The 27,305-nt window shown below is 40.8% G+C and overlaps 1 protein-coding gene across 1 annotated transcript in view; it reads right to left on the reverse strand.

The window, feature by feature from the left end:
• Window positions 1-13,446, reverse strand: part of LOC145412079 (dipeptidase 1-like) — a 93,356-nt gene extending 79,910 nt beyond the window's left edge. Inside the window, exon 1 of the mRNA XM_080281997.1 lies at window positions 13,405-13,446. Within this exon, the coding sequence (XP_080138123.1) occupies window positions 13,405-13,446 (42 nt within the window). The remainder of the gene's footprint in view (window positions 1-13,404) is intronic.
• Between the last annotated feature and the right edge of the window lie 13,859 nt (window positions 13,447-27,305).

Raw genomic sequence — 27,305 nt, forward strand, 5'->3', positions numbered from 1 at the left:
AAGCACTGTCGCTCTCACATTGCTTGACATTTTGCAACACAGGACGAATCATTCCGAAATACAGTCCTGTCCGCTCTAATTCAATAAACATATAGGATTCTCTGTTTCCAGCATGCCATTCACTGGACTAAAACAAAATGGCAGGGGGTCTGAATTCTCACTGGCTCGTAGGTGACGGGCGTAACAAAACATACGGAGATTCATCGTGTAGGTCTAACGTAATCAATTTTGTGAGTAAGTAATTTGCCCTTTATTCACCCAGACGTCTCTAGCTAAATAAAATTGTCTGGCGATGGGAAAAATATAATTAAAAAGTTGCCATTGTACCGCACGGGTCAGGGGAGATTTTTTATTTTATTTTTTCCTACCAGTTTTCGTATGTTTAGTAAAATTGTCTGACGCAGGGTTGAGGGCTTGAGCCTTCATTTTCGTTGGTTAAGGACGTTTTCTGTCACCTCTTCCTAAGCCATTTATTTTGCTCATTATACGTTACTGTTGTCTTCTGTGTTGCGTAATTCATTCTGATACTACCGTACTCTGCATAAAAAAGGTACAGTACCAAGTTTCACAAAAATACTTTAGAAAAAAAAGTCTAATCCCATGATCTTCTATGATCGTACCCTGTAATCAGAAACCTTGATCCATTGTCCACAAATCACGAGACTTGCTATGAGCGGTCCGTCTACACTTCCACCGAATTATGTTAAAATAGGAGAAAAAGTGTTCGTTTTGGCACGTCCGGAACTCTTCTCACGGTACCGCAACTATTCTCACGGCAACAGAGAGAACTGTGCCGGCCATACGAAAATGAACATTTCTTTATTATCCATTTTCAACCAAAATTAGTGGAAGTGTTGAGGGGTAGCCTGTAAGGGAATGTACCGTACAAAACGATATTAACCAGCCGGATGCAAAACTAAATCGCTGAGGAAGAGATGCTAGGAAACCTTCATAAGTGACAAGAATACGGGCCTTGGTCTGACGGTGGCAAGATTGGTATTAAGAAGTCGGCATCGTGCTAAGAGATATCCCCTTCAGCATGGTGACGCCTAAAATCGAAGTAGATCAACTATAGTTACCAAAGATATTTAAAAAAAAGTCATTGCATTAAAAAAAAAATCCTAGGTGGCACTCTTGCCTTTTCCAAGCAAATTTATTCATGTTAGCTGTTTTTTTTTTTTTTTTTTCCCGGAGGAGTTCGATAGGGCCTTATTTCAATACGGGAGACCTTACTTAAGTAGAATAAAGTAGTCTGTAGGTGGCCAGGGCAAAAATAAATAAATAAATAAATAGATAAATAAATAAAGGCGCAGTGAAGTGGCGAAGTTGAATAAATCACCCAAGGGTACCTTGAAAAAAAATTTAAAAATGTTTTGTTGCAGTGAAGGAGTCTGAATTAACCAGGGTTGCTTCGCCTTGGCTTACTGTGTTGGTGCATTAGTGTGATGTGTGGTGATTATCCTCATCCCCGCATGTATAATTACTATCCAGAAGAAAATTATGCTAAGCAAGGTATGATAATTAATGCTGATTAGATTAGCTCTCCTCTCTTGGAAGTCTACTTGAGATGAGCCTGGGATTGCGTTGGTACACAGTATTGATCTTCATATTGTCTCATAAATTTTACTCTAATGATTCCATTGTTCTTCATAATTATGTTTCTAATTCTGGCTCCAGCACCATGGCAGCTAATTTTTTTCATTTCTTTGATCCATGTTATACCCAGAGGTTGCTGTTCAGCTTAGGCGTGAGTTCACGAATTGGAGGGAGCAAGATATAACCTTCATTAAACCCTTGAATACGAGAGGGCTTTTGTTAGCTGAATATGACCGAGTGAGTATACGAGACCGGGAAAGTACTGTCCTTATTCTGAAGGCAGGAAGAACAAACTAAACATTGAAGTCGCTGTGCTGAACTGCTTACATAGAAGGACGCAAAACCAGGCTCGGGTACAAACACCCCCAACCGGTGAGAGGGCTGTGAATTGTAAGATGAGAGGGGGGGAGTGAGCAGGGAGTGGGGATGAGGTGGAAGAGGAAGAGAGCAATTAGATGGGGGAGAGGGGAGGTGAAATAGAGAGGGAATGGAAATAGAAAGTTGGGTGGGGGACAGGTACTATAGGGTGGATATGGAGGGGACTGCAAGGGGAGGGAGGGAGGATGGTGGAAGCTTAGGGAATAGGGAGGGTTGAGCCAGAAAAAGTCAGAATTAACTCGTTGATTGCTAACAAATTCCCAACAAACCCATTGTCAGTTCATTGGTATCCAGCATATCAATTTAATCCCCATCAATCAAATCATTAAAATAAATAATTGTTCGCCGGCAAACCAATGAAAAAAGAGTGGAATCATACATCAGCCTGTCATACCAGTTCCATATACCAACCTGTGATATGGATAATTTAATTTCACGGGGATCTGCATTTTCAGGTTACTTCCTGCAGTACGACTCTTCTTTCCTCCGCTGAATAAAATCGTCTAGATATAATAAGGCAAATATGGAAAGGTATTATTATTTTGGAAGTGTAATAAAATCGTCTGGAGGCAGCAAAAAGTGAATGAAAAGGAGGCATCGTACTTTCGAAAGGATTAATGCAAATTCTACGATTACAGTAGCCAGCTTCCTTCTGACGAAACTGGGTTACTTACACAGCTGGAAGAATAAGCATTGTTTGGATTAAATTCGATAAGCTTTAGTTATGAGGTTGAAATGAGTCTCCTTGGTTACTGGTCGAACAATTCCTCCATTCTGACTACACATGGCCATCTTCTAAGCTGACAGTAGTAAGGGATATGTATCATGATAGAACAAACGCACAATGGATATCTTTCTTTGCTAATACACATACCACACCTCTCTACACCCCACCACACACACACATTTCCTATGCCCAACACATCTCGTTAATATACATACCCCGTCTCTTTCCACCCAAACAAATATCACCCGACACACAAACACATACCCATTATACCCTACACACCTCTTAAATGCCCATACTCTATCTTTCTGCAAGCGCGCGCACACACACACACACACACACACACACACACACACACACACACACACACACACACACACACACACACACACACACACACACACACACACACACTCTCTCCAACACCTCACACCTCATCCCCAACTCTCTGTACCCTTCACAGATACACTCTACAAACACCCACACAAACACACACATTCCTGTTCTCCCAATCACCTCGTCCTGCAAATATCTCCTAATTACACACACCACCTCTCTCCACCCCACTCACACATAAACCCTACACCCCTATACACACACACCCTAAGCCCCACAGACAACACTCCATTCTCTCTCTCTCTCTCTCAGCACACATACACACTCCAGAAGGTCGTCACCATAAAGGCGTGTGGATGATGACAGCCTGCGACGTGACAGCCAAGTAATGATGATCAGTGAACCTTGGTGTGTGTGTGTGTGTGTGTGTGTGTGTGTGTGGTTGGGATTGATGTTAGGCCAGTATTGTATGTATGTATGTATGTTTGTAAGTATATTGTGGGTTTTGTGAATGTTGTTAAATAAAATCGATTGAGGGTTGCATACATGTATAAGAAAATCCATTATCGTACTGAAAGAATTAAAAGCATACTCACCTAATACAATTTTAACCCTTTCTCTATGATGCCCACGTTTTCATTTATAATTTACTTTGCCAACATTGCCTCATCGTTCTAAAAGGGATTGACTCAGCCTCCATAGAGCAACTCATCTGTTTCGGAGCCTCTGATGCTGAGCTCCGCATTTTTACCCCATACGAATAACTAATTGGCGTCGTTTCCATTATAATTTGCCATCATCGGCGGAAAATGGACTTATATAATTGTCACTGGGGCTCATTAACATAGCAAATTGAGGTGCCAGTGCAACGTACATGGCCTGTCCTATGATCATCAATTGTGAGCTGAATCATTGCACCCGATGATTACAAAGATTTTTTCAGCTGATGGGGTCGGTGGTCGCGGCATTTTTCATTAGCGCTTATATAATGTAGTTTTGACATCTGAATACTTCAATTAGCATTTACACATTTTCTCTGCTGTGGATGCGCCTCTGTACATCACTGAGTCTAATACCAACCGATTTTTCTCGTGTAAAAGATATATTACCTGTATAAAGGTCGAAAACTGTCTCCATAGCTCTTGCGCTTCTGTGGACACACTGACGCAAGTTTACATTTTACTTTACTGACGCACGTTTACATTTTACTTAGACGAAATTCAGAACATTCTGCTCATCTGAGTTCTTAGGTATAAAATAAAATATTGTCCCGATTAGATAAACTTCCACATCACGTGACCTTCAGATAAAGAGTCCTTTCCTTGTAGATGATCCATTGCGACAAGTAGAAATGTTGGATGGGAGAGAAACACAGGTTAGAACTCAAATTGTCTCCAAAGTTTCGGTTTCTGTGCAGCCCGAAACGTTAGAGATAATAAAGAATTCAAGATCAAACCTGTAACTCTCTCCCACCCAACATTTCCAGTCCTCCCCTTCGTTGCCAGACTGTTTTCACCGTGCTGTGGCAATCTTGTGTTTTCTGTTTGTCATACTTCTCTTGTTTTGCTGATACTAAGACCATCCATACACGAACTCTCTCCCTTTCAGCTCCTCGTTGTTCCTTATCTTTCAGTTGAGGTTTTCAGTTGTCCTGGCGTTCTCTTTTAGGAATTATATTATCCTCGTGTGTGTGTGTGTGTGTGTGTGTGTGTGTGTGTGTGTGTGTGAGAGAGAGAGAGAGTTATGATTTACATATTGTGTTCTGGATACTGCAGCTTGTCGTTGTAAAGGAGTTAGAAAATGTATCTGCATTTACCCCTTCAGCGTTGTAAAGGAGTTAGAAAATGTATCTCTATTTACCCCTTCAGAAGCATAACATTTTTCTATATTGTTCTCTTTAATAGCAGACAGTCTTATTTTGCAACGAATAAACCCCTTGTAATAAAAATATAAGAATTTAAGGTCTAAAGATATCAGTTTAATAAAAAGGACTTTCATTTCGCCACAGCTTCCCCTCTCCTCTGTTATATAGTTACGGTCGTTAGCTTACCCTGCCACGAAACTATGTCGAAAAGTAATGATATTGTGTTAAACCAACCAGTGACACTCAGGCGGGGTGGATGGGCTGCAATATCGCTTCAACAGTTCACAGCCCCAGTTGTATAATCAATCACCCGGCAGTTCCAGCTTCCCAGTCTCCCAAACACACTGGCTTTTGCTAACTTTATACAATGGTCTGTTTCGTCTGTTTCCTGTATTGTGAAATTCTAGCAGACAAACATTTTTGTCGCAGTGTTTCAAGCATGTTGCATTTTCTGGAGAACATAATCCCACCCTCTTTTCGTGTATTTTTAATATTTAGACAGAGACTCCTTCAGTGGTTTTTAACTATATCTACTAGTATATCTATCTGTCTGTCTATCAGTACTATGTGAAAAAAGCGCAAGATTAGTATGGAAATAATATGTAAATTGAACCGAAAAAATACACAGCGCAAAAAGAGCAAAATAATAAGTTTTACAGCTAGAATCAAAGCCAGATTCAATAACCTTCCACTTTGAAAACCAAGAATAGAATCGAGAAAGACTGTGTTTGGGTGACATTTTAGACATCCTGGACTGAACTCGCTTTTACTGTACAAGTACGTTACCAAATATTTGTCAGCAACGGAGTGTTCCTGAAATCAAAACATGTAACAGCCACATACTACACTCTCAGACTCCTATAATTCTCTCTCTCTCTCTCTCTCTCTCTCTCTCTCTCTCTCTCTCTCTCTCTCTCTCTCTCTCTCTCTCTCTCTCTCTCTCTCAGGTAAATTAAATCGTCTGGCTTTAGCGGGAGTAAAGCAGTGGAGTAGACCCGACCGTGAGAAAAGTAACACTATTTTTGTTCGAGAACTTTAATGATGTCAGTGGATTTACGGCAAATTTCAGTACTGTAGGAATTGTTCATACTGTAGCTCTAATACTTGTTTGATTTCCATGCTCCTATTTCTTGATCCCAACTAGCCATTAATCAGTTGGAGATAGGGCCAAGGTGATGATGATGATGACGGTGGTGGCAAAATGATGATGATGTGATGCTGCTGATGGCGGTGGTAAAATGGACATGATGATGGTAGTAGTAGTAGAAGTAATTAATGATGATGCTAGTGGTGGTAATGATGTTGATGATGATTATGACGACGATGACGGTGATAAAGACGACAATTTCACAAAGTTGCCATATTTCCCAAGCACTAATAAGAATCCATCCTTTTTCCAGCAGCCTTGGAATCGCCACCACCTGCATCCACCACGGCCTCACGCATCACAAAAGGTCAGTGCTGGGTTTTTATGCAGGTGTTAGCCAGACTGGAGCCTTAACTATTTCATTTTAACACCCCTTGATTTTATTCAGTAGAGAAAAATCCTATGGAGTCTTGTAAATAAAGTATGTGTCAGTATTTTGAAATTTACTGTAATAATGAAACACAGGATTGGTTGATGCTTAAATGTATGCTGAAAATATTAGCAGTTTTCTAGAGGCACATTTCGCTTGCTGAAATTTAATTCTTCTTAGCTGTGCACTATAGTCAGCCACTGGAATAAGGACTCTCGATATTGCCTGTTTGATGAAATTTTTATGTGCTCTTAACCATTTCACTGCGATGACGCCTCTTTCTCTTATTGCTGTTATTACCATACTGTATTATAAAACATGAGATATTTTTTAACATGAAGGTTGGATATACAGGGTGTCATGGAAAGAAAGGGCCTAGCTGTGGGAAATGATAAATGAGGAAATTCTGGAGTAAAAAAAATGCTCTATCAAGATGGATCCATAGTTCAACGGCTGCGAAGTTACAGTTAATGATGGCCTTATGGGTGAAAATTGCCTTCATGAAAGCACCCAAGAAGTCATCATTCATTGTAGCTGTTCAGCGGTTGAGATTTGGACCGATATTGATATAGCATTTCTTACTTGTAATTCCTTCATGTATCATTTTCCAAAGTTATGCCCTTTCCTCCCGAGACACTTTGCTATATCCAGCCTTCCATTGCAAAAATAAAGAAATGTACAGATAGATAGAGAGATGGGTAGATAGATATATTAATTGATTTCTTGATTGATTGATGAATTGATAGATGAATAAATGACGTCCTCGAGGTGAAGGGAATAAAACAACGATGATAACCTAGCTCTGAAGAAAATTGGCGAAAATTAAAGAGAGATTTATCGGGCTCGAAGCAGCGAACCCTGGAAAGTGAATCATCTCGGGTCGAACTCCTGTCCAAACTGCTAACCTGCCTTCCCTGCACTGCTGCTTGGGGGTGTTGGGGGAGGGGGAGGGAGAGGGAATGGAGGGGGAGCAGAGAGAGAAAGAGAGATTGAGGGAGAAGAAGAAGAGAAGGAAAGAGGAAGCGGAGGAGGAGGAGAGAGGGAGAGAGGTAACGAAAGGGGAAGGGGAGAGCGAATGGAAGGGGAGGGGGAGGGGAGAGAGAAAGAGGGAATGGAGAGGGAGGAGACTGGGAAAGAGGGAATGGAGGAGGAGAGAGGGGAAGAGGGTATGGAGGGGAAGAGTGAGGGAATTGAAGAGAAGATAGTGAAGAAAAGAGGGAAAGGATAGGTAGGAAGGAGGAATGGAAGGGAAAGGGGAATGGGCAGATGAGAATCTGAAGGAGAGGCCATTAAAGGAATGAAAAAGAAGGGTTATAAAGAGAAGAGGGAATAGGAATGAAAAATCAAAAAGGGAATAGGAAATGGAGAGGAAAAGAACGAAAAAGGGAAAGTAGAGGGGTATAGGAATGGAAGGTGAAGGGGGCGAAAGGCAAGAAGGAAGCGAAGGAAACGCGTAAGAAGGGGCAAAATGGTGGAGTAAGAAATAGTGTGAGGTAAGGAAGAAAATAAAAAGGAATATCTGTAAGATAGAAAAGGAAAAGTGGAAGTAAGAAGAAAAGAACAATGAAAATACGAGATAAAAGATATGTAGTGAGATGAAGAAAAAGAGAGTGAACTAGTGGCGAGAGAAAAGAGAGAACTCCGAGGATAGTGATGAAGAAAGAGAAGCAAGGAAGAGAGAGAGAAAGAGGGAGAGAATGACACAGGGGAGACAAAATATGGTGCGATTAACTTGAGAAATATGGGAAGAGGGAAAAGATTGGGTAAAGGTGGGAGGAAGCAGGAAAAGGAGGAAAGTCAGGTGCTACGGAGAGAGAGAGAGAGAGAGAGAGGGAGGGAGGGAGAGGAGGGGGAGTTGGAATGAGAGATGAAAGTCAGGCTCCAGTAGGGAAGGATTAAGGTCCAGTAAAAAGGGGAATGAATAGAGGATACTGAAGGTAGTGGAAAGGAAAGGTCATGGAAGGAGAGAGAGAGAGAGAGAGAGAGAGAGAGAGAGAGAGAGATGAAAGGGAGGCAATGTAATATTACACGAAAAAGGAGGGAGGGAATAATTTGACGAGGACAGAAAGGAAAGCAATTTTGGTTGTTTATATGCAAATGAGTTTCGTGTTACAAGGTTGCTGTGCCATTGTCCCTTCACATTCATATTTTGTATTTATGTGTCTGTCTGTATAGCTATCTTTTGATTTGTAGCCAAAAGTACCGCCAGTCGTCATTCTTCCCTATTCAGTAAGGACACCTGTTCCCACGCCTTTGTAAAATATTATATCTGGTCAAGGTACAGTACTTCACGAAAAGTAACTGACTTGTCATCAACACTTCCACTCCGATGACTTTCTTTTTGCTCTATTTTTATCAGGCGCTTTACTGTTTTTTTCAGCTTAGGAGAGATTTCTAATACTGAGCAGATTATCGAAAGCTGTCTGTAATTCATCAACCTCGAAAAGTCTCTCCTGAGCTGAATATAATCGCCCAGTGTTAGGAAACAAAATTAAAAGCCTTTCAGCTAGCCAACGAGCTAATATAACTCTCGCTGTGTTGATGACTTTATTTATTCATATTTTTTCCTATTATCACTCGCATAGTGGCGAGTTTAAAAATAATCTCCGTTAACTTCTTTAATTAGATGACGAATATTTCACCGTATTCTTGTAAGCGTTAGACATTGTGTTAAGCCAAGGGGAGACCTCAGTTTGCCAAGGGGTTAGGAACAGTCTCCATTAAACGTGTCAGTAGGAAGACGCGTATTTTATCATAATCTCGCTGCCACCAAACGATGTTATTCTTCGCTGAGAATATCGCATGCGAGGACATGTGTCAATCTGGCCCATTCATTACGGTGGCGTCTCTTTAGTAACATAACTTGCAAATAAACAATTTTGCATATTACAGATGAGATTTCTCTTTGTTTAAGAGCTGAATATTTCTGGTAGGTTGGGGCGCCCATCATTCTATCTATCTATCTTTCTATTGCCAGACGTCATAATCCCGTCACTCACCCGATATGGTGCTGTCTTTGGGTGATTTTACAACTTGCCAAAAGGTTTCTTATAACTCAGGAAACCATTTACGACGCTAGATAACTAGGTAACCTAATGGTGGTGTAATAGATTAAGGCGCTCCAACTGCGTGGAGCCTGTAAGGGTTCCATCTGAGGATTGTTTGGACTTTGTTGTTGATATGAAGTCACTCAGGGAAGTATGAGGCCTTAGATGTCGCGACTGAGTAGCCTAGTTCCGGGCCCCTACGCTCCTGATGGGACAATAATGGACTGGATGATTGAGAGATGGATATGATTTATAATAATGATGATGATGATACTTATTACAACTACCACCACCACCTCACCAGTACTACAACTATTACTACGACTACTACTACAACTACTGTTGCTGCTGCTGTTATTATCAGTAACGCGCTCTGTGTGTGTGTGTGTATGTATATATATATATATATATATATATATATATATATATATATATATATATATAGGTGTCCTGGGGCGAAAAGGATTAATACAAACCCCAAAAAGATGAACGTCAAGAGGGAGGAAAATACATCTTTTTTCACACGCGTAGCAAGGATTTACACCTCATTTACGTGCCCATTGTCCAGCCTGATGTGTGTGTGTGTGTGTGTGTGTGTGTGTGTGTGTGTCACGTAAAACACTGTCCCCCTCCCTCGCGCAGTTAATTTAATTTCGGGGAACAATGTGGAATAGTGAACACACAGGGCGCGCCACGCCATCAATCCGCATTCACAACTTTAGTCGGTGACATAATGAAGACGTGTTGACTAGGCCGAGTTCTCTTATAAATCTCACTGTCTACCCACGCATACTGATGAGCTTAGGCCGTTTGGGAGGCGTGTCTGTTTTCTATAATTCATTTAGTTTGAGGACGTGTTTTTTGATCAATAATTTCTGTTTTTGATATTACCAGACGATTTTATTCACCTGAGTTCCCCCCCCCCGCACCTCTCTCTCTCTCTCTCAGTTTACACGAAAATAACATGACTAAATCATATGTTTATTGCTTTTACACTCTAATGACCCCCTCCCCCCCACAAAAAAAAAAAGAGCTTATCAAGGAACGAAAGCTTGATCTGTCCATAAACTGTGAAAAACAAGACCGATTAATGGAAATAAGAGTATAGCGATTTTTCCATGCATAGATCGGCTTTACTGCGAGGCTTCCACGCTTTACAGAGATATCTCCCCCCCCTCCCTTCATTTCGCATTTTAACCCTTTGGCCCCTTTGAGTTTATTTCAGCTGGGAAAAAACTGTCTTATGTTGTGTGGAATAAAAAAAGAATAAGAAGGTTCTTACATTTTGGTCAAAAAGTTAATCAAGATACACACACACACACACACACACACACACACACACACACATATATATATATATATATATATATATAGCTATGCTGGACATCTGTGAAGTGAATATAATCATGAGTTATCTGGAACATACTACAGATGGCCTTCGCATCACGAGGTTGAAGTGGAATAAAATCATATGGTGAAGACAAAAATAAAATAACGTTGATAGCCACTGTATTGCAGGAGAGAGAGAGAGAGAGAGAGAGAGAGAGAGAGAGAGAGAGAGTGTTATGTTGCAAGATTTAACCCTTTTAGGATGACAAAAGTACTGCTACATTCTTGTTAGGGCCATACAGATATCTTCAGTTTAGGAGTGGCTTAGTCTTGATAGAGTCTCCGACAACTCTTTAAAGACATTAAAAAAATATCATATACTGTAATTCCGCTGCCGCCAGGAATGACATCGCATCATTTGCAGGTTAATTATGACAATGATAACAAATACATAAATGACAATGATGATTATAACTGAAATAAAAAAGAAGATGGAAATGATACCTAATACCGGTAAAAAAAAGAAAAAAAATAGGAAAAAGGAGAAAAAAACTCTACAGCATTCATTCTGATTGTCTTGTAATATTTTGACATTTTGATGTGTTTTTTTTTTTTAGTACCACAGGCGACTTAACTGGCGTTCTGGTGCCCGCTGTGTGACTGTGGTTGGTGGCGGACGTTTATTGGTAGTTAGGATGCAATGAATGGCTCTGTTGGTGGTTGTCTGGTGGTGTTTGTGGGTCAGTATCTTACCTACGGGTCGTTATAGAGAGGGCCTTCTTGTTTCTGGTAAGTGTAATCGATTTCGAAGGTGGAATTTGAGAGTGAATGGAAGTGCGGTCCGTTTCAGAGAGTGGTATTCAAGGTGATGTGAAGATGTAGCCACAGTTTTGGCACATCCTTTTTTTTTTTTTTTTTTCTCGAAAAGTTCAGAATAATTCTTTTCATCTGCACACTGGGTCTCTGCTTGCGTGGTTAATTTCACTGGGCATTCTGTTAAAAAGTAGCTTTCCTTGCATATTTCTGCTTTTTTGGTTGTTAAATTCTACTCTCTGTATGTCCACCTGCAGTCAGTCCTTTTTTTTTTTTTTTTTTTTTTTTTTTTTTTTTTACATCATATTGGATTCCTGTCAGAACCGAACGAGATATTGGTAAAGTAATCAGGAATAGTAATATGGCTCTGAACCTCACACGTGTAAAGAAATTATTGTTGGAACCTGGGGTGATGATGATGATAATGATGATGATGATGATAAGAAGGAGGAGGAGGAGATAAAGGAAGAAGATGATGATGATGATGATGGTCATGAGGAGGCGTGGGAGGAGGTGGAAGAAGAGAAAGAGTAGGATGTGAAAGGTGAAGCTTCAGAGAGTATATGGAGAGTGTGTAAAGAGAAATTATTTATAGGTTACCATGCCGAAGCCTGATTTCTACGTCTCTCTCTCTCTCTCTCTCTCTCTCTGCTGAGGCACAGGTATTTATTTCTGTTGTGAAAATAAACTTGGGTACTTACACAAATGACCCAATTACTGGATTCACCTTTATCTCCTCTCTCTCTCTCTCTCTCTCTCTCTCTCTCTCTCTCTCACACACACACACACACACACACACACACACACACACACACACACACACACACACACACACACACACACACACACACACACATGCTCTTTTATAACTTTTACCCTGTTGTGTTGTTGTATTCTTAAGGCTCTCAGTCCATCGAAGCGTCTGAGTGTTCTGGTCCCTATATTGCTGAGGCCAGACCTTTCCCTTCCTATTTCGAGTTGTGTGGACGGATTACACGTGGATGCCCCTCATGTGGTCTGTTGTGTAAAGGTAAAGGGAAGTGTGAAGTGTGTTTAATTCACAAAATGCATTATACAAACATTTTCCACAACAAGTGCTTCAGCGTAATCTCCAAGGTATTTACGAAAAACAAGCCTTGCCCGTAGAGAGAGCTATAGTACTTTTATCTCAACCTGGCCCATGATTTTCATTCGTTTGTAGCCTATTTCACGTAGCTTAGTGGCAGAAAAAGACAGTACTACTACTCTGCATTCATTCCACAGCACTTCTTTGTGACAAGCATCATATTCTTGTTTTAATCTACTGTAGCAACACAACATCAGAGATGGAGGGATGACAGTTTTAAACCGAGGTAGAGTAAAACGAGCATAGTCGATTTAATGAAATATATAATGGGCAAATTGCTTTTAAACCTAGTCTATAATATTTACAATTCAAATCCATTCACAATTCCCGTTGCAACTTCAGCTAAACCAACACATCTTCTGATATTCCTACAGTTATTGAGATGAACAGTACTGGACAATTTGGCTACTGTTCCACTGAGTCTACTGCATACGTATGGCATATCCGTCACTTTCCTCCCTGACGCATTGCGTGTGAAGAATTACCTATGGACAAAGAAACATACCTAGCCTCACTAAGGTTAGGAATACGACAGAGGAAAATAAGAAGCAGAAGATGTGAAAATTTTTGGCTAACTTATGTCCCTGACTCCTACGTTCAATGCTTTGGCAAGAGACGCGTTTGTCCGTTTCACAGTGCACTCCATAACACATCATCGCTCGCCCACGTACCATATCACCATCAAAAGCCAAGTCCAGTGTGCCATCCGTCATCATTTTCCCCACATCCCAGCCGTCCTGGGCGATGTATGGGTAAAGGGTAGTCACGCCTCTGTTTTCCGCTTCACTGCCCTTTTGGGGTCACATATTTCAGTCTCATTGACGAAACCGCGGGCATAATGTGTGTTCATGGGTCATGCACAAAAAATGAAGTGAGTTATGGGATGGCAAAGGCTGAAATGTTGGATGCGCTCTGTGGGGTGGAAGCGGGAGTTTTGAAGGCTTGAATGATGAGTGAATGGATATATGGTTCATTTCGCTGGGTATTTTGTTCATAATTCTCTTGCTTTTGCTCTTCCATGTTTTTCCTTCAGGATTTTACCAGCTCCATTTAACAGTGACAAATAGGATGGTGATGATGATGATGATGATGATTACGAATGTCTGACTGTAAATTCATAGGAGTGAAAATAGTTAACAACCAACAGTTATACTTACTGAACATATGTAAGTGATTCAGTGCCATCATGACCGTACTACTGTTCCTAGGATTATACAGGTGTTGAGTAAGATTCAGAAAAAGGGAAAATGAAAAACAAAAGTACGAGAGCTCTGTTAACTGGTAACTGTATGTCTGCGTTCTTAAACTCGAATGAGAAGTGTAATTCATGTACAGTACGGTACCTGTATCTCTGATTGTACACTCGAGAGCAGTGGTGTTTACCCGTATCAGTACCTCTGCCTTTACATATACCTGTAACTCGTACTCGCCTCTTCCTTTAACTCTCTGTCTGTACCTCTGCCTTTTCATATACTCTGACTTTTTTTTAGCTGTCTCTTTATTTATAGAGCTGTCTCTATTATTGCCCGTGCCTCAGACTCTTCCACTAACTTCTGTAATTCTACCGGCACCTCTGCCTCGTTATCTACCTTTACTCCCGCCTACCGTGTCCTCACTCCCGTCACTGCCCTACCTACCTACCCACCTGCCAGTACTCTAATAACAAGACACCCTATACCAGGCTCGAGTTCCCTCCCCTTAACCTTATTAGGGCGGGCGGCGTCGCTCCATTATCGAGGCTGAAAGCTGTGTTTTTGTTGGCGTGGAGAGGCTTCATGACACATCTCCTTCAGCGATTTATATTCAGGTCGAGGATTTTATGTGTACTATGAAGTCTTGCTGTTACCAGACCATTACGTATATGTATATGTCTTACGAGAACGTCCTAGTAGCGAAGAAGTATGAGGCAAGGTTAATGAAGGATATATCTAACACTGCCAGACCGAAAAGTTTCCATTTCAATATATCTAACACTGTCTGACCGAAAAGTTTCCATTTCAACATATTAATATCTTCTGTAAGCAGCAACAATACAGTAACTACAGAACTTGTCATCGCAGTGAAGTGGTAAATATTTTCTAACCAACGCAAACATGTCGATAATAAATAGAATATACCGTAAATAGCAGTGAAAAGAACGTAAGGTGTGAAATAAATCGCAAAAGATGAAGCGAAACCAAGCGAGGTCCCCCAAGCCAGTGAAGATAGACTCCCGACTCATGAACCAGATTCGAAACTCGGAGAGCAGTGCTTCGCGGCGGGATGGGTTGCGTCGGTACCCTGTGCTTACCGAATCAAGCATCCCCATTGCATTGTTAGAGAGGCTTTTATTATTGCCCTTTTGTACCTTATTACCTTCATTGAATATATTTCGGTCTTTTATTCATTCGTTTGCTCTCTATTAACTGGAGAGTTGCATGTTTTTATTTTTGGTATTACAGTTCTTGTCTGATCTTTTATATACATTTTCGTCTGGGAGAGCATGGTCCGCCGCCATCCCTCGCCTCACTCGTCTGGGAGAGCATAGTCCGTTTCCAACCCTCCCCTGATTCGTTTGAGAGAGCATGGTCCGTCTCCATCCCTCGCCTCACTCTCTCACTCGATACCCAGACTCCGTTAAGAGGGGATCATAAAAATCATCTCTGTGGTGACACGTGACCAAAGTTCCTTCTATTATCTGTGAAATGCAAGACAGTAATGATTCAATCAGCTTGGACGGACGAAGTTAATGACTCAATCGCGCGTGTGAAATAATATGCATGGGGAAATACGAGATACTTTGTGATTAGTGGATATCGAATGTACCCGGGAAGTTAGTAGTCGCTCAGAAAATATTCAGTACTCATCTGGGTTGGACGAACTCAGTGACTTGGATGTTGAAGTGTGAAATATAATGTGCATTCTTATTCGAAGGGAGAAACAGGAAAACTTAGTGAACAGTGAAGTAATCGGTGAATGCATCCGTGAACTAGACGACCACTGAAAATTTATTGTGCTACGACCATGACGACGACGACGATGATGATGATGTGTCCTGTTATCTTAACGTGAACATCGTGGCCAGAAGTTAGGCTAACGAGAAGCTGCCGTATTAAATCTGTGCTGGAGGACCCGTCAGCTTGTGGTATGTTCCTCTGCAGAAGCTGCGGTGAGTAGGCCTACAGTACGTGTTTTCATTATCTTCATCATTAGTATCATTATAATTTACTATCCATTATCATTTGTTACTTTATCATCAGCATTACCATCCTTCCCAGCATCGTACGTAAGTCCAATGCATTACTTACATTTATTTATGCCTTGAAAACCCACCTTGCGTTTCTCATGTTTCAAAGTCAGTTTATTTCATTTTTACTATGTGTTCATGTATTACATAGTTATCATGACAGCGTTTGTATTTATAATGTATGTTTGGATGTTGTAATTTTAAAAAGTCGCAGAGAAAGTGCATGTATGCGGGAGAGGATAGAAACAGACAGACCAGGAATTAACTTTTAAATGATTTTTTTGGGATACGGACGCTTTGCATAATGATCCACGCATCAACCAAAAACTAACTGCAGTTGATTAGAGCAAGTTAGAGATATATGGTTATGGATTTCTTTGATAACTCTGCTTGTAATTATTGTACTAATTCATTTTTCAGTATACATGACAGTGCATAACCAACCATATTTGTTTCACGTTTCTCAGATGAAAACAACCGTATCACGCATTAAACGAAAAAAAAAAAAAAAGTCAAAGATAAACAAAAAGCATCTTCAGTACCAGGATAAAGCAATCTGAACCGCTGCTGTTATATCGCGTGGAGGCAGACCGACTTCGAAAAAAAAAAAAAAAAAAAAAAAAAACGCTCCTCTCCTGAATACGGTACCGGTAAATGTTTGTTTTCCGCTTGGGACAGACATGCAAAAGCCAGTTTCTTATGCAAGCTTAGCCTTCCCCAGTTTTCCTCCCAAAGATTTGTACGCATTGGAGAGTGATCTGTTTACTCAGCTTACTGTACATAGCATGGGTTTGGGAAATTGGGCATATATATATATATATATATATATATATATATATATATATATATATATATATATATATATATATTTATATTTATATATAAAACACACACACACACACACACACACACACACACACACACACACACACACACACACACACACACACATACACACACACACACACACATGACTAAACAAATATACGTGCACACACAATTTGCCTCGGTATTTTTCTATCTTTTATTTTCCATCATCAGGTTCCCCTTCCTCGTCACTCCTTCAGTTACCTCTCTACCTGATAATTGCTTTATGTAACACAAACTTGCCCCAGAACAACGAAATATGCAGGTCAAGGACGGCAAAACACAATAAGGACACAAGAAAATTAGTAGACTTATGTACTGTGGTAAAGTCACACTGCAGTAGGAGACTGGAGATGTGGCAGTGTGAGGTATGGAATAAGTGGGAGGTGGGCCAGTGTGGAGTGTCGTAGTGTGTGGTGTTGTAGTGTGAGGTGAGTGTGGGGAGCGGCATTGTGAGGTGTTACACAAGTGTGAGGTGGAAGTGTGGAATGCCGTAGTGTGTGGTGTGGTGTGAGGCGAAATGATGATCACGTAAGATGCTGGCATATGACTAGATCTGCCCTAAGGTTCAGGATAAAATTTGTGTAACGAATTTCGATTGTGAGAATCAATCAGAGGTCAAGGACACAGGGAGAGGTCAGTGATCAAGGAGAATGGGAAAGTCAACTAAAACAGTTTTGATTTGACGAACCAAAATTGTTGACAGTGTTAAGGGTCAAGCAAGAATGAAGTTCCTGTAAATTGATTTTAAGGCCTTTTGTTGTGTTTATTTATGTTAAATTATATTATATGGGAAGGATATAAGAGGAATGAAGAAGGGGTCGTGGAAGGGGTTTGGAACTAAAAGGGAGAGTCTGTAGCTTCTCATCAGAAGCATTTTCTTGCGTATGGGACGTTAAAATTGTCGTATAAGAATTTCTTGCAAACTATGTCGATCTTGAAGCGATGTTAACCACACAAGAGAGAATATTCCAGAGTAGAATGTAAGATTACATCGTTAAGGAAGAAACTCCACAGGTCTTTTTAAATCTTAAGAGAAGGCGATCTGTTTTTGTCTGAAAAATTGAAGGGTATGGAGGGGGGGAGGGGGCATAGACCAGAGGGAGGAAAGAGGTAAGGGAATCTGAACGTGGAGGAATTCATCGACCATTCTTGTTTACAGCTCACAACCCTCCATCCCCCGCGGCACGTTTTCGTCTTCATCGTTTTCTAACCACTGATTTTGCAGAGTTATTACCATTTCGTGGAGGGTAACTCATGATTTTTTTCGAACAATATTTTTATAATAATACTTCACGGTACAACGTAGAATTGCATACATTTATCTGAATCACATCAGAATTACGTTTTTTAAACATTTATCCACAGTTTGGATTGAAGGCAATCATCATCATCATCTTCATCTTCCAACTAAAAAACTGAGTTAAATATGGTCCAAAAGGAAGGGGAATGCCCAAACGTAGAAGCGTTATTACAGTTTCCAGAAAATGAGCCACTGTTATTCACTCATAATTCAAGGCTGCGAAATGATGGTTTTGGCACGCAGGTAAAAACCACCTACAGACGTTTTTTTCACTTCTTCCTTGGACTTCAAAAATACATATGGTAGAGTAATTTCCATGGACTACCAAGTTATATTTGAGGTGCAACTTTGCCCTATTCATCACCATACATGACACATTATACTTCCTCATCCATAGACAGTTCTTGCCTTCGTAAGTTCCATGCCTCGCTTTCTCATGCTTTCCTCTGCCATACCCAACAGTCCTCTAAGCTTTTCACGCCTCATCTCAGCCTAAGAATCACTCTGCTTATATTCCTTTTCGTTACCGTAGTGATATCTGTTCTCTCTACATATGACTACCATCTAAGCACAGTCATCTCAACCCTCCGATCAGTTTGCTGTCTTGCATTACGTAATTCATGAATATAAATTTATAGTACCTAATCTACGTATCTCTCTGTGGTATGAGGCAATAAAATTAGTAATATTGTGCTTAAAGGTTCATCCTATTGGTTCCTTTAGTTCTCCCTCTCTCCCGGCTCGCCTGTTTTTTTTTTTTTTTTTTTTTTTTTTTTTTTTTTATCGTTGCAAAGATTTTTGACTGATTAACATATATACATATTACAGTTTGGAAGAAGTGAATGATGCTTATATGGAGGTGAGACTAGCTTCACAGGGTTCTCTGATGATAGGTCCCACTATGTTTGCCTCTTCATTTTCCTTTTTCTTGATTGATTGCATTGTTGAAACTTACATTGTGTGTCCATAAATAAGGCTATAGCAATTAATTGTCGGGTTTCTTCCATCATTAACCTCACAAGATAGAGGTGCTGATGAAAGGTTGCCTGGCAGATTGATAGTTCTCTCGATTTCGCTCTTTCCTTATCTTTATTTTCTAGCTCCTACTTCACCCCATCTTTAGGTGAGAGAATAAGGGCATGATGATGATGATGATAATGATGATGATACGGTAATTCTGCACATCACCACTCTCCCAACATCCCATAGTCCCCTCATTTCCTCCGGCTCTGCGCATTACCACTCCTCATCATCTCTCCCTGTCCCCCCTCCTCCTCTCTCCCTTCTCCCCGTTCCCCCTCCTATCATTGAGAGTGAGGCAGAGTGACGTGAGCCAATAACAGCGTGGCCTCGTCATCTCTACCCCTGACTGACATGGCGGATCCTCACTAAGTGCTTCTGACGCCATCACGCCCTCCTCCTTCCTCTCCCCTCCTCTCCTCTCATCCATCTCGCATTATACTCCTACTCGTCCTGATTCCTCTCTCTTCATCCTCTTGTGTGCTGTTATCCTTCTCTTCCTCCTCTTAGTGATGGTATGCTCCCCCTCTTTTTGATTACCTCCTCCTCCTCCTCCTCACCCGTATCGTACGCCACACATTTAGTATAATTTTCTTCTTTTGCAGCTTTTTTCACGTAGCTCTGTGGCAGACACTACAGTAGCTTAACATCCTTTCTATGGCACATCTTCGTGACTAACATCATATTATAATGTTAATCTATTGCCGTAACTCAGCATTCAAGATAAAGGGACGGCAATTTTAGGCCACGGTAAAGTGAACAGAGTATAGTCAGCAAAAATATATACTGATAACTAGAGCCACCCATACAACGCGCACCTGTCTAAGTAAAATCTCCCGTCAGTAGTAAGGATAGTAGTAAAAAAGATGGAAAAAATAAAATAGAGAACCTGTCCTCGCCCTGAAGAGGTTAAGTGTGTGTTAAGTAAGTGGTCGGTGATAAGTCTGTCACGTGTTTTATACTTAACGAAGCGTAAGTTGGGTGAAAAGTGTTGTTAGCGCTAATGGACGAAGGCTGTTTTCCCTCTGTGTAATTTCCCTGGCACACTGACTCACGCAAATAGTCCTTCTTTTTATTGGCATCTCCTGTGTTTTACTCTGTTAGCTAATTGAATTCGGTATTGAAGCTACATTTGTGTATTGAGAGGCAGTTGTTTTTGCGTGGTGTGTGTGTGTGTGTGTGTGTGTGTGTGTGTGTGTGTGTGTGTGTGTGTGTGTGTGTGTGTGTGTGTGTGTGTGTGTGTGTGTGTGTGTGTACTTTTTCTTGAGTTTATGTTCTCGACATTATAAGAAACTCTCAAGTTCTGATTTATTTTCTGCATATGGGACTTTAAGGCCTTTCCCATGATAGTCAGTTTCATATCTGTTCTAAGAAACGTACTTAGCCTTGGAGAGACTTTTCGAACCGGGAAGGCAAATTATATCCTCCATTATAACAGAAGAAGTAAATATATAAAAAGCGTCATTTTAATAGAGGGATAATCAACAGCGAAAGGACTAAGTTGATGATGTGCCACATTTTTCACATTGTTGTCTTGCACATCGCTGATTTTGTGTATACATTTTGAACGGAGCTTCTTTGTATATCTTCTTCGTAATTACCTTAAAAGCAGCGAACAACTTAACTATGTGTATCTGTTGTATTAGTAGTCGCTGTTTGCATAAGCTTGGATGCGTAGGATGTAGCTGTGTTAATGAAATAGGCCTTAAAAAAGACTTAGATATCGAAGTTCTACCTACAGTATGAAAAGGTTATGCAGATTTTATTATTTACCATTTGACTGTGACTCTGCTGCACAAAATCGTCTTAAGATAGTGAGGATGAAATATAAAAGTTTTGAATATCGCAGTGGAAGGGATAGGGAACTAATATGCTCAGGTTTTGTACCTAGACTCTTGCAAGAAGACGGGGAAATGTCTAAAATTCACATTGTTGTTGTGCATAGGCCTAGTGAATAGTAATGTCTCTCCCTTTTCTGTTTCTGGAACCCGTTTGCAACAGTTTAGGTAGAAAGTACGGTTAGGTCAGTCATGATGATGATTAGGAGGAGGAAGAGAAGGATTAGGATTAGGAGGAGGAGGAGGAGGAGGAGGAGGAGGAGGACGACGACGACGACGACGACGACGACGACGACAATGATAATGATGTTGATGGTGGTGGTGGTAATGATAATGATGACGATGACGATAACGAAGACGACAGTGATGATTCTGAGGAGGAGGTGGAGGAGGAGGAGGACGTCGATAGTAATGAAGCTGGTGGTTATGATGATGATGATGAGAGTGACGACGACGATGACAATGACAGCGACAACAGTAATGATCCTGTTACGTTTTCTGAAACCCAAATTCATAAGATTGGATTCCAGCTTTTTCTTTCTTATTTTCTTTTACATCCATTATAAGTACGCCTTAGAAGCAGCTCCTCTTTGTGCAGAATAGCCAAGCTTCTTAAGTTCTCACGTAGATTTTGCCAGAGAACAGTATTTATGAAGCTGAGAGAGGCAGGAAGTTCTAAAAGCTTGGTTTGGTCCTGGATTTTTATTTTTTTTCCTTGCCTTCCCGTAAGTGCTTGTTCGGGCGTTTACAGCAGTTTGCCCGGGAAGAAGGTAAAGATGAGAGGTAGGGAGGGGAAGACTGAGAATGAGGTTGAAAGATGGGGTGGAGAAGCACGTAAGATGGTGAGAGAGAGAGAGAGAGAGAGAGAGAGAGTGAAACAGACATATACATAAACAGTTATACGGATAGGCAGACAAACAGATAGATAGATAGATAGATATGGACATACTTGGAAAGAAATAAACCTTGATGTAGTCGTTTTTCCCCATTTATATCAGAAAACTCCAAACATATTAGACAGTTCCTTCTAAAATTAAATTTTCTTCATTTTTAAAACAGAATATTCCTTTGTTTTAATCCATTTGATGTCCCCTCCTCTGTTTTTTCCCTTCTCTCTCTCTCTCTTTTGTTTATCTTATCATTCAGTATATCTTCTTTGTTCGTATTGCCCCGTTTTCTCCTTGGTTCTCTCTCTCTCTCTCTCTCTCTCTCCCCCCCATGTTCTTTCCTCTTTTTCCCGTCTTTTTTTTTCTCTTGCTCCTTTCCTTCCTTGCCTGTCTCCTCTCCACGTCTCCATCTTATATTTTTCTTCCTCTTCTTTCTTCTTTTTGTTCTGAGGTTTCCTCATTTTTTTTTTTTCACCCATTCCTCCTTCCTTTGCTTCTATCACATCCTTTTCATTCTTCTTACTGCTTGTCATCTTAAAGTTTCCTGTCTCTCTTTATTCCTGCTTCTCTTCTTCTTTTTTTCTCTCTCCCCTCTGTCTCATCCTCATCTTCCATCTTTCTCCTCTGTTTATGCTATCCTTCTTTTATCTTCTTCCTCTTTGTTTACTCTCTTATCCCGGCTTTTACTTCCAAACGTCTCTACTCCTCCCTTCTTTCTCTCCTTCCCTTCCTTTTTTCATATTACTCCCTCGCACATTCTTTACTCCTCTCTTTCTCCCTCCCCATCCTTCGTCCAATCTCTCCAGCTTCTTGTCCTTCCTACATTTTATCGTTTTACCCTTTTTTTTCGCTTCCCCCACCTCCGTTCTTCGTTTTTTCTCTCTTTCTTCCACCCTTTCTTCTTCCTTTCCTCTTCCTTTCTTCATATCTCACCTCTCACTTTCTTTTCCTCCTCATCAGTATTTTCTGTTATTGGTCATCTTTATTTCTGTTGTTAATATTCCATCTTCCCTTCTTATTTTTTCTCTTCTCTTTCCAATTTTCGTATATTTTCCTTTATTCGCCTCCTCAGATATATACCTCTCTTCCTCCCGTCTTTCATTCCTCCCATCTTTCTTTCCTTCCTTCCTTCTTTCCTTCCTTCGTTCCACCTGTATATTTTCTCTTTTCATTCCTTTCGTTCTCCATTGATTGTCATTCCTCTCTGCCTCCTTTCTTTCCTTCTTTCGTCCTTTCTTTCTCCCCTTCTCCTTGTATTCTTTTTTCCTGTTTCCCCACTTCCTCTCTCATCTCTTCCTCCTTTTCTCAGTTCCTCTCCATCAAACTTCACGATGAAAATGGCTAGCATAGAAGAGAGAGAGAGAGAGAGAGAGAGGAACTACCCATCTTCTCTGTTTTACATCCATGTCACCTTTTTGCATTTTTTTCTCTCTTCTCCTTTCTCTTCCATTCCTCTTCCCCCTTCCTCTTTCTTCCCTATCCCTAACCTCACGAAAGAGCAAGGCCTTCAAGGGAGATTAAATAAAAGACCCCTCCCCATTGCCCCCTTCAACCCCCCATCCCCATCCTACTCCCCATCGCCCACCTTCGCCCCTCTCCCTCTCCCCCTCCTCATTGCTCCCATCGCTTCCCTCCCCATCCCGCTCCCCATTGCCCCCCTTCTCCTCTCCCCATAGTCCCCCTTCGCTCCCCTTCCCATCTCTCCCCATCGCTTCCCTCCCCATTGCCCCCTTTCGGCCGCTCCTACTCCCAATAACATCACTATCAACTAGTGTCTCTTCCCCTTTCACCGTTTTCTCCTTCCCTTTGATACTTTCTTGTCTTCTTTTCTTATTTTTCTCGTTTCTCTTTTCATTTTTTCTTAATTCCTCCTTATATCCTGTCAGCCCCTTCCTCCATACTCATCTTTCCCCTTTCTCTCTTTTCCTATTTCCTTTCCCCTTTCTCCTCTCCATTATCATCCCTTCCCCTCGCTTCCTCCTCGTCCCTTCCTCTTCCGCTCACTTTTACCCCATGAAGGAGATGAGATGCAGCCTCCCCCTCCCCACCATCAACTCCCTTCGCCCTCCTCCTCACTCCCAAAACATTACCATCGCACCATTACACACACACACACACACACACACACACACACACACACACACACACACACACACACACACACACACACACACACACACACACACACACACACACACACACACACACACACACACACACACACACACACACACACACACCAACGTATGGATACAAACACTCAAACACACCAAATAAAACAACAGACCTACATTAGGCACACGAGAGATAATGGAACAGGTGCTCTTAAGTTTTTCTCCCCATCTGCCATCTCTCTCACAGGTAAAAGGATTGAAAGCCTTCTACCTACTCAGAGAACCAGTGATTTGTGTGTGTGTGTGTGTGTGTGTGTGTTTTGAAGTCTGTTAGAAGAATCTAGTAATATAAACTCACTGAAGAAAGAGTGTCTGCAGAATCTTTTTCATAATTAAGTTGGTTGTTCTTGTATCGTTAATGACCCGAAAATCTATCCATGTCAAATCTTCAGGTACTGTCTCACAATCATTAGTCTTAGGTCCTCAAAAAAAGTAGAAATACGCGTCTTGTATAAATGTTTTAAATACGTACGTGACTTAAGTAGAGTGAAAGACGAAAACTGACAGCTACGAATGTTTCAGTATATACAACATTCACCTTATTCATCATCATACTTCCACATCATGGTATTAAAAAAGTGCATGATATATAAGCAAAAATATTGATAGCTGAAGTAGCAAAAATGGAATTGTGTGATCTAGAAGGCATGGAAAATCGATATCCATTTACCATCATTATCTTCAACCCCCAGTCTTCACACACACGTACTCGCATTTTATGCACCATTTCCACCCACACTACCCCCAGTAACATCTACACTACTCCCACCCCCCCCAGCCACCTCTACCTCCACCCGAACGTACACTAATTTCACCCCTACTCACCTCCACCTCCACCATGTCCCCGCACTTCTTCAAGGCTTATCTCCATTAACCCTTTCTGTGGGTGGGGAGTACATATAATTTTTACTCTGTCTTACGGAAACTTCTTCAAATGCAACGATTAACCCGTCGAGAACGAGAGGCTACTTCTGAGCTGAATAAAATGGTTTGGTAGAAATCATAGTACAAGTTACATTCTCTACAGGAATACAGGGATGAGTGTGAGACTATATTCAGTTCTAGGAGATATAAACGGAACTTGTTAATCAAAGAAGACAGTTTGATGAAAGCCATAGTAGAAGAGCTAGCCATTTTTTCGTTGTTCAGTAGTTTTATAGAGATTGATTTTAACTCTTAGTGTACACCACAAGCTAGTTCTAAGCCGCACGTAGTCGTCGTCTAAATAGCCAAAATATTTAGCTTAATTTTCTAGCAGTGAAAAAGCTCATATCAAGGCTAGCATCTTAAACTCAAGTGTGAGACCTCCTCTTGCAGTAAGCCGGGGAGCAAGTCCATGAACATGTATATAAAATGAAAAACATCTGAATTCTTTAACATTGTGAAAGAACTCATCCCTTCAGGTAGAGAACATAATTTTTGTTATTCATGCAGCTTCTGTTCGACTTAATTCAGCCTTTCAAAGCATTCTTGAAAGGTTTATGTAGGTTATATCTGTTTTTACTGGAATGTTATCTTTAGCTGAAAAAAAGTCAAGGTATTGCAATAATTAATAACACGAGATCATCATACTATACAGGTTGGGATCAGTAACAGCGTCATATTCCTTAGTGTGTCTCCATATAAGCAGCCAGGGTATCAGATCCATGAAAGTGTGTGTTGAGAAAAACAGCACCTCACACCTCTAGCACTGTTAGTTAAAAGCAGTGTTAGTATGCTGCTCCCCAATAAGAAATCCACCCCTTTCCCTCCTTGCAGACAGCCGGGGACAAAATCCATTAACTTGTGTATAAAGAGAAAAAATATCTAAATCCTCTAGCATAAGAAAATTATTGGCTATCAACGCTAGTAGTATCATTACCTAACAGAAAACATCCCCCCCCCCTTCCTCCTCCTCCTCCTTTTTTGCAAGCAGGCAGGGGAACGAATCCATGAACGTGTGTATGTATAACTTTTTTACGCCTCTGTGCCCGGCGGAATACTGAAATTGGTGTCGGCCCAGGGAAGGAAAAGTGAGATTGGGGGAGTACGAGGAGCTGGGTGGGGAGAGAATTATTCATTACCGGGGAGGCAGGGTCGGGTATATTAAAGCTGGGGTGGGGTATGAGAAGGTATACTTTTGGCTGGTATTATTCAGCCTAGCCTTGCCCCGGACCCCTACGCCCCTCATGGAGTAATGAAAGACTGAATGAGTAGACAGATATGATTTTTGTTATTGTCATCCCATGTGTTATTACCTTCTCTCGTTTATTACTCGCATCATCATCATTCCGAGTCAGTACTTCCCCATCTTTCTCCACTCTGACCTATTGGCTATTAACCTGTTCCATCCAGTCCAAGTAAACTTATGAATTATACATCACCATCTTATTCTCTCCCTGATTCCTACTCACATCTCGTCTCTGTGTTGCCACTGATAGCCCAGTTATCTTCATTTAGCTACCCTACGAATGGCGTGACTTGCCCTTATCTATTACTAGTTTTTAATTGGGATGATTAAATCTTCATCTGTAATAGTTCTTAATTGCTTGCTCAAGGACTGGACTTAAACGTAATAGACGATTAACACTACCCAGGGCTGGCTTAGCAGGTGTTAGCTTCTGGTTGCCTGTAGTTATGATTTGGCAATATGTTTGAATTTATTGGAGAAAATAGTGAGTCTTCTGAGGCTATGAAGTGTGAATAACTGACGGTCACTAACTGTATTAACTATAAAGAAAACTACTACTACTACTACTACTATTATTATTATTATTAGTATTATTAGTATTATTATTATTATTACTGTTATTTCATAGTGTTATCAGTGTTTGCATTCTTTTAAAGTTTATTGTTCTAATTTCTGTTGGTTATATTTCAATCAAGGAAGTCTTTCCCATAATTTTCCAGCTAATGTCAAACTATTATTTTGAGCGTTGAAGAATCCCCTCGGAGTTCGAAAAATCCCTCCAAAAACCAAATAAAATCGTCTGGAGGCAGCAAAATTTAAGCACCAGAGACATCATTGGGGGAAAGTGGTGAAAATATTCTCTTCCTTTCGATCCATTTTCTGTGGCGAGGGTGCCCGTGTTCTTTAATAATTCATACGTACGTTGAGGGTCCACTGATGTAATTATTTGGGTCATGCATATATGATTCTGGTTTATTATCCAGAGAGAGAGAGAGAGAGAGAGAGAGGCTATGTGTGCTTGCGTGCTTCCGTGTTGTGTGTGTGTGTGTGTGTGTGATCGCATTATCACATAGGCCACTCGGTTGGC

The sequence above is a fragment of the Coenobita brevimanus genome, chromosome 92, assembly GCF_032717465.1.
Source record: "Coenobita brevimanus isolate Jiangsu-jjx chromosome 92, ASM3271746v2, whole genome shotgun sequence".
In the NCBI taxonomy this organism is placed as follows: domain Eukaryota; kingdom Metazoa; phylum Arthropoda; class Malacostraca; order Decapoda; family Coenobitidae; genus Coenobita; species Coenobita brevimanus.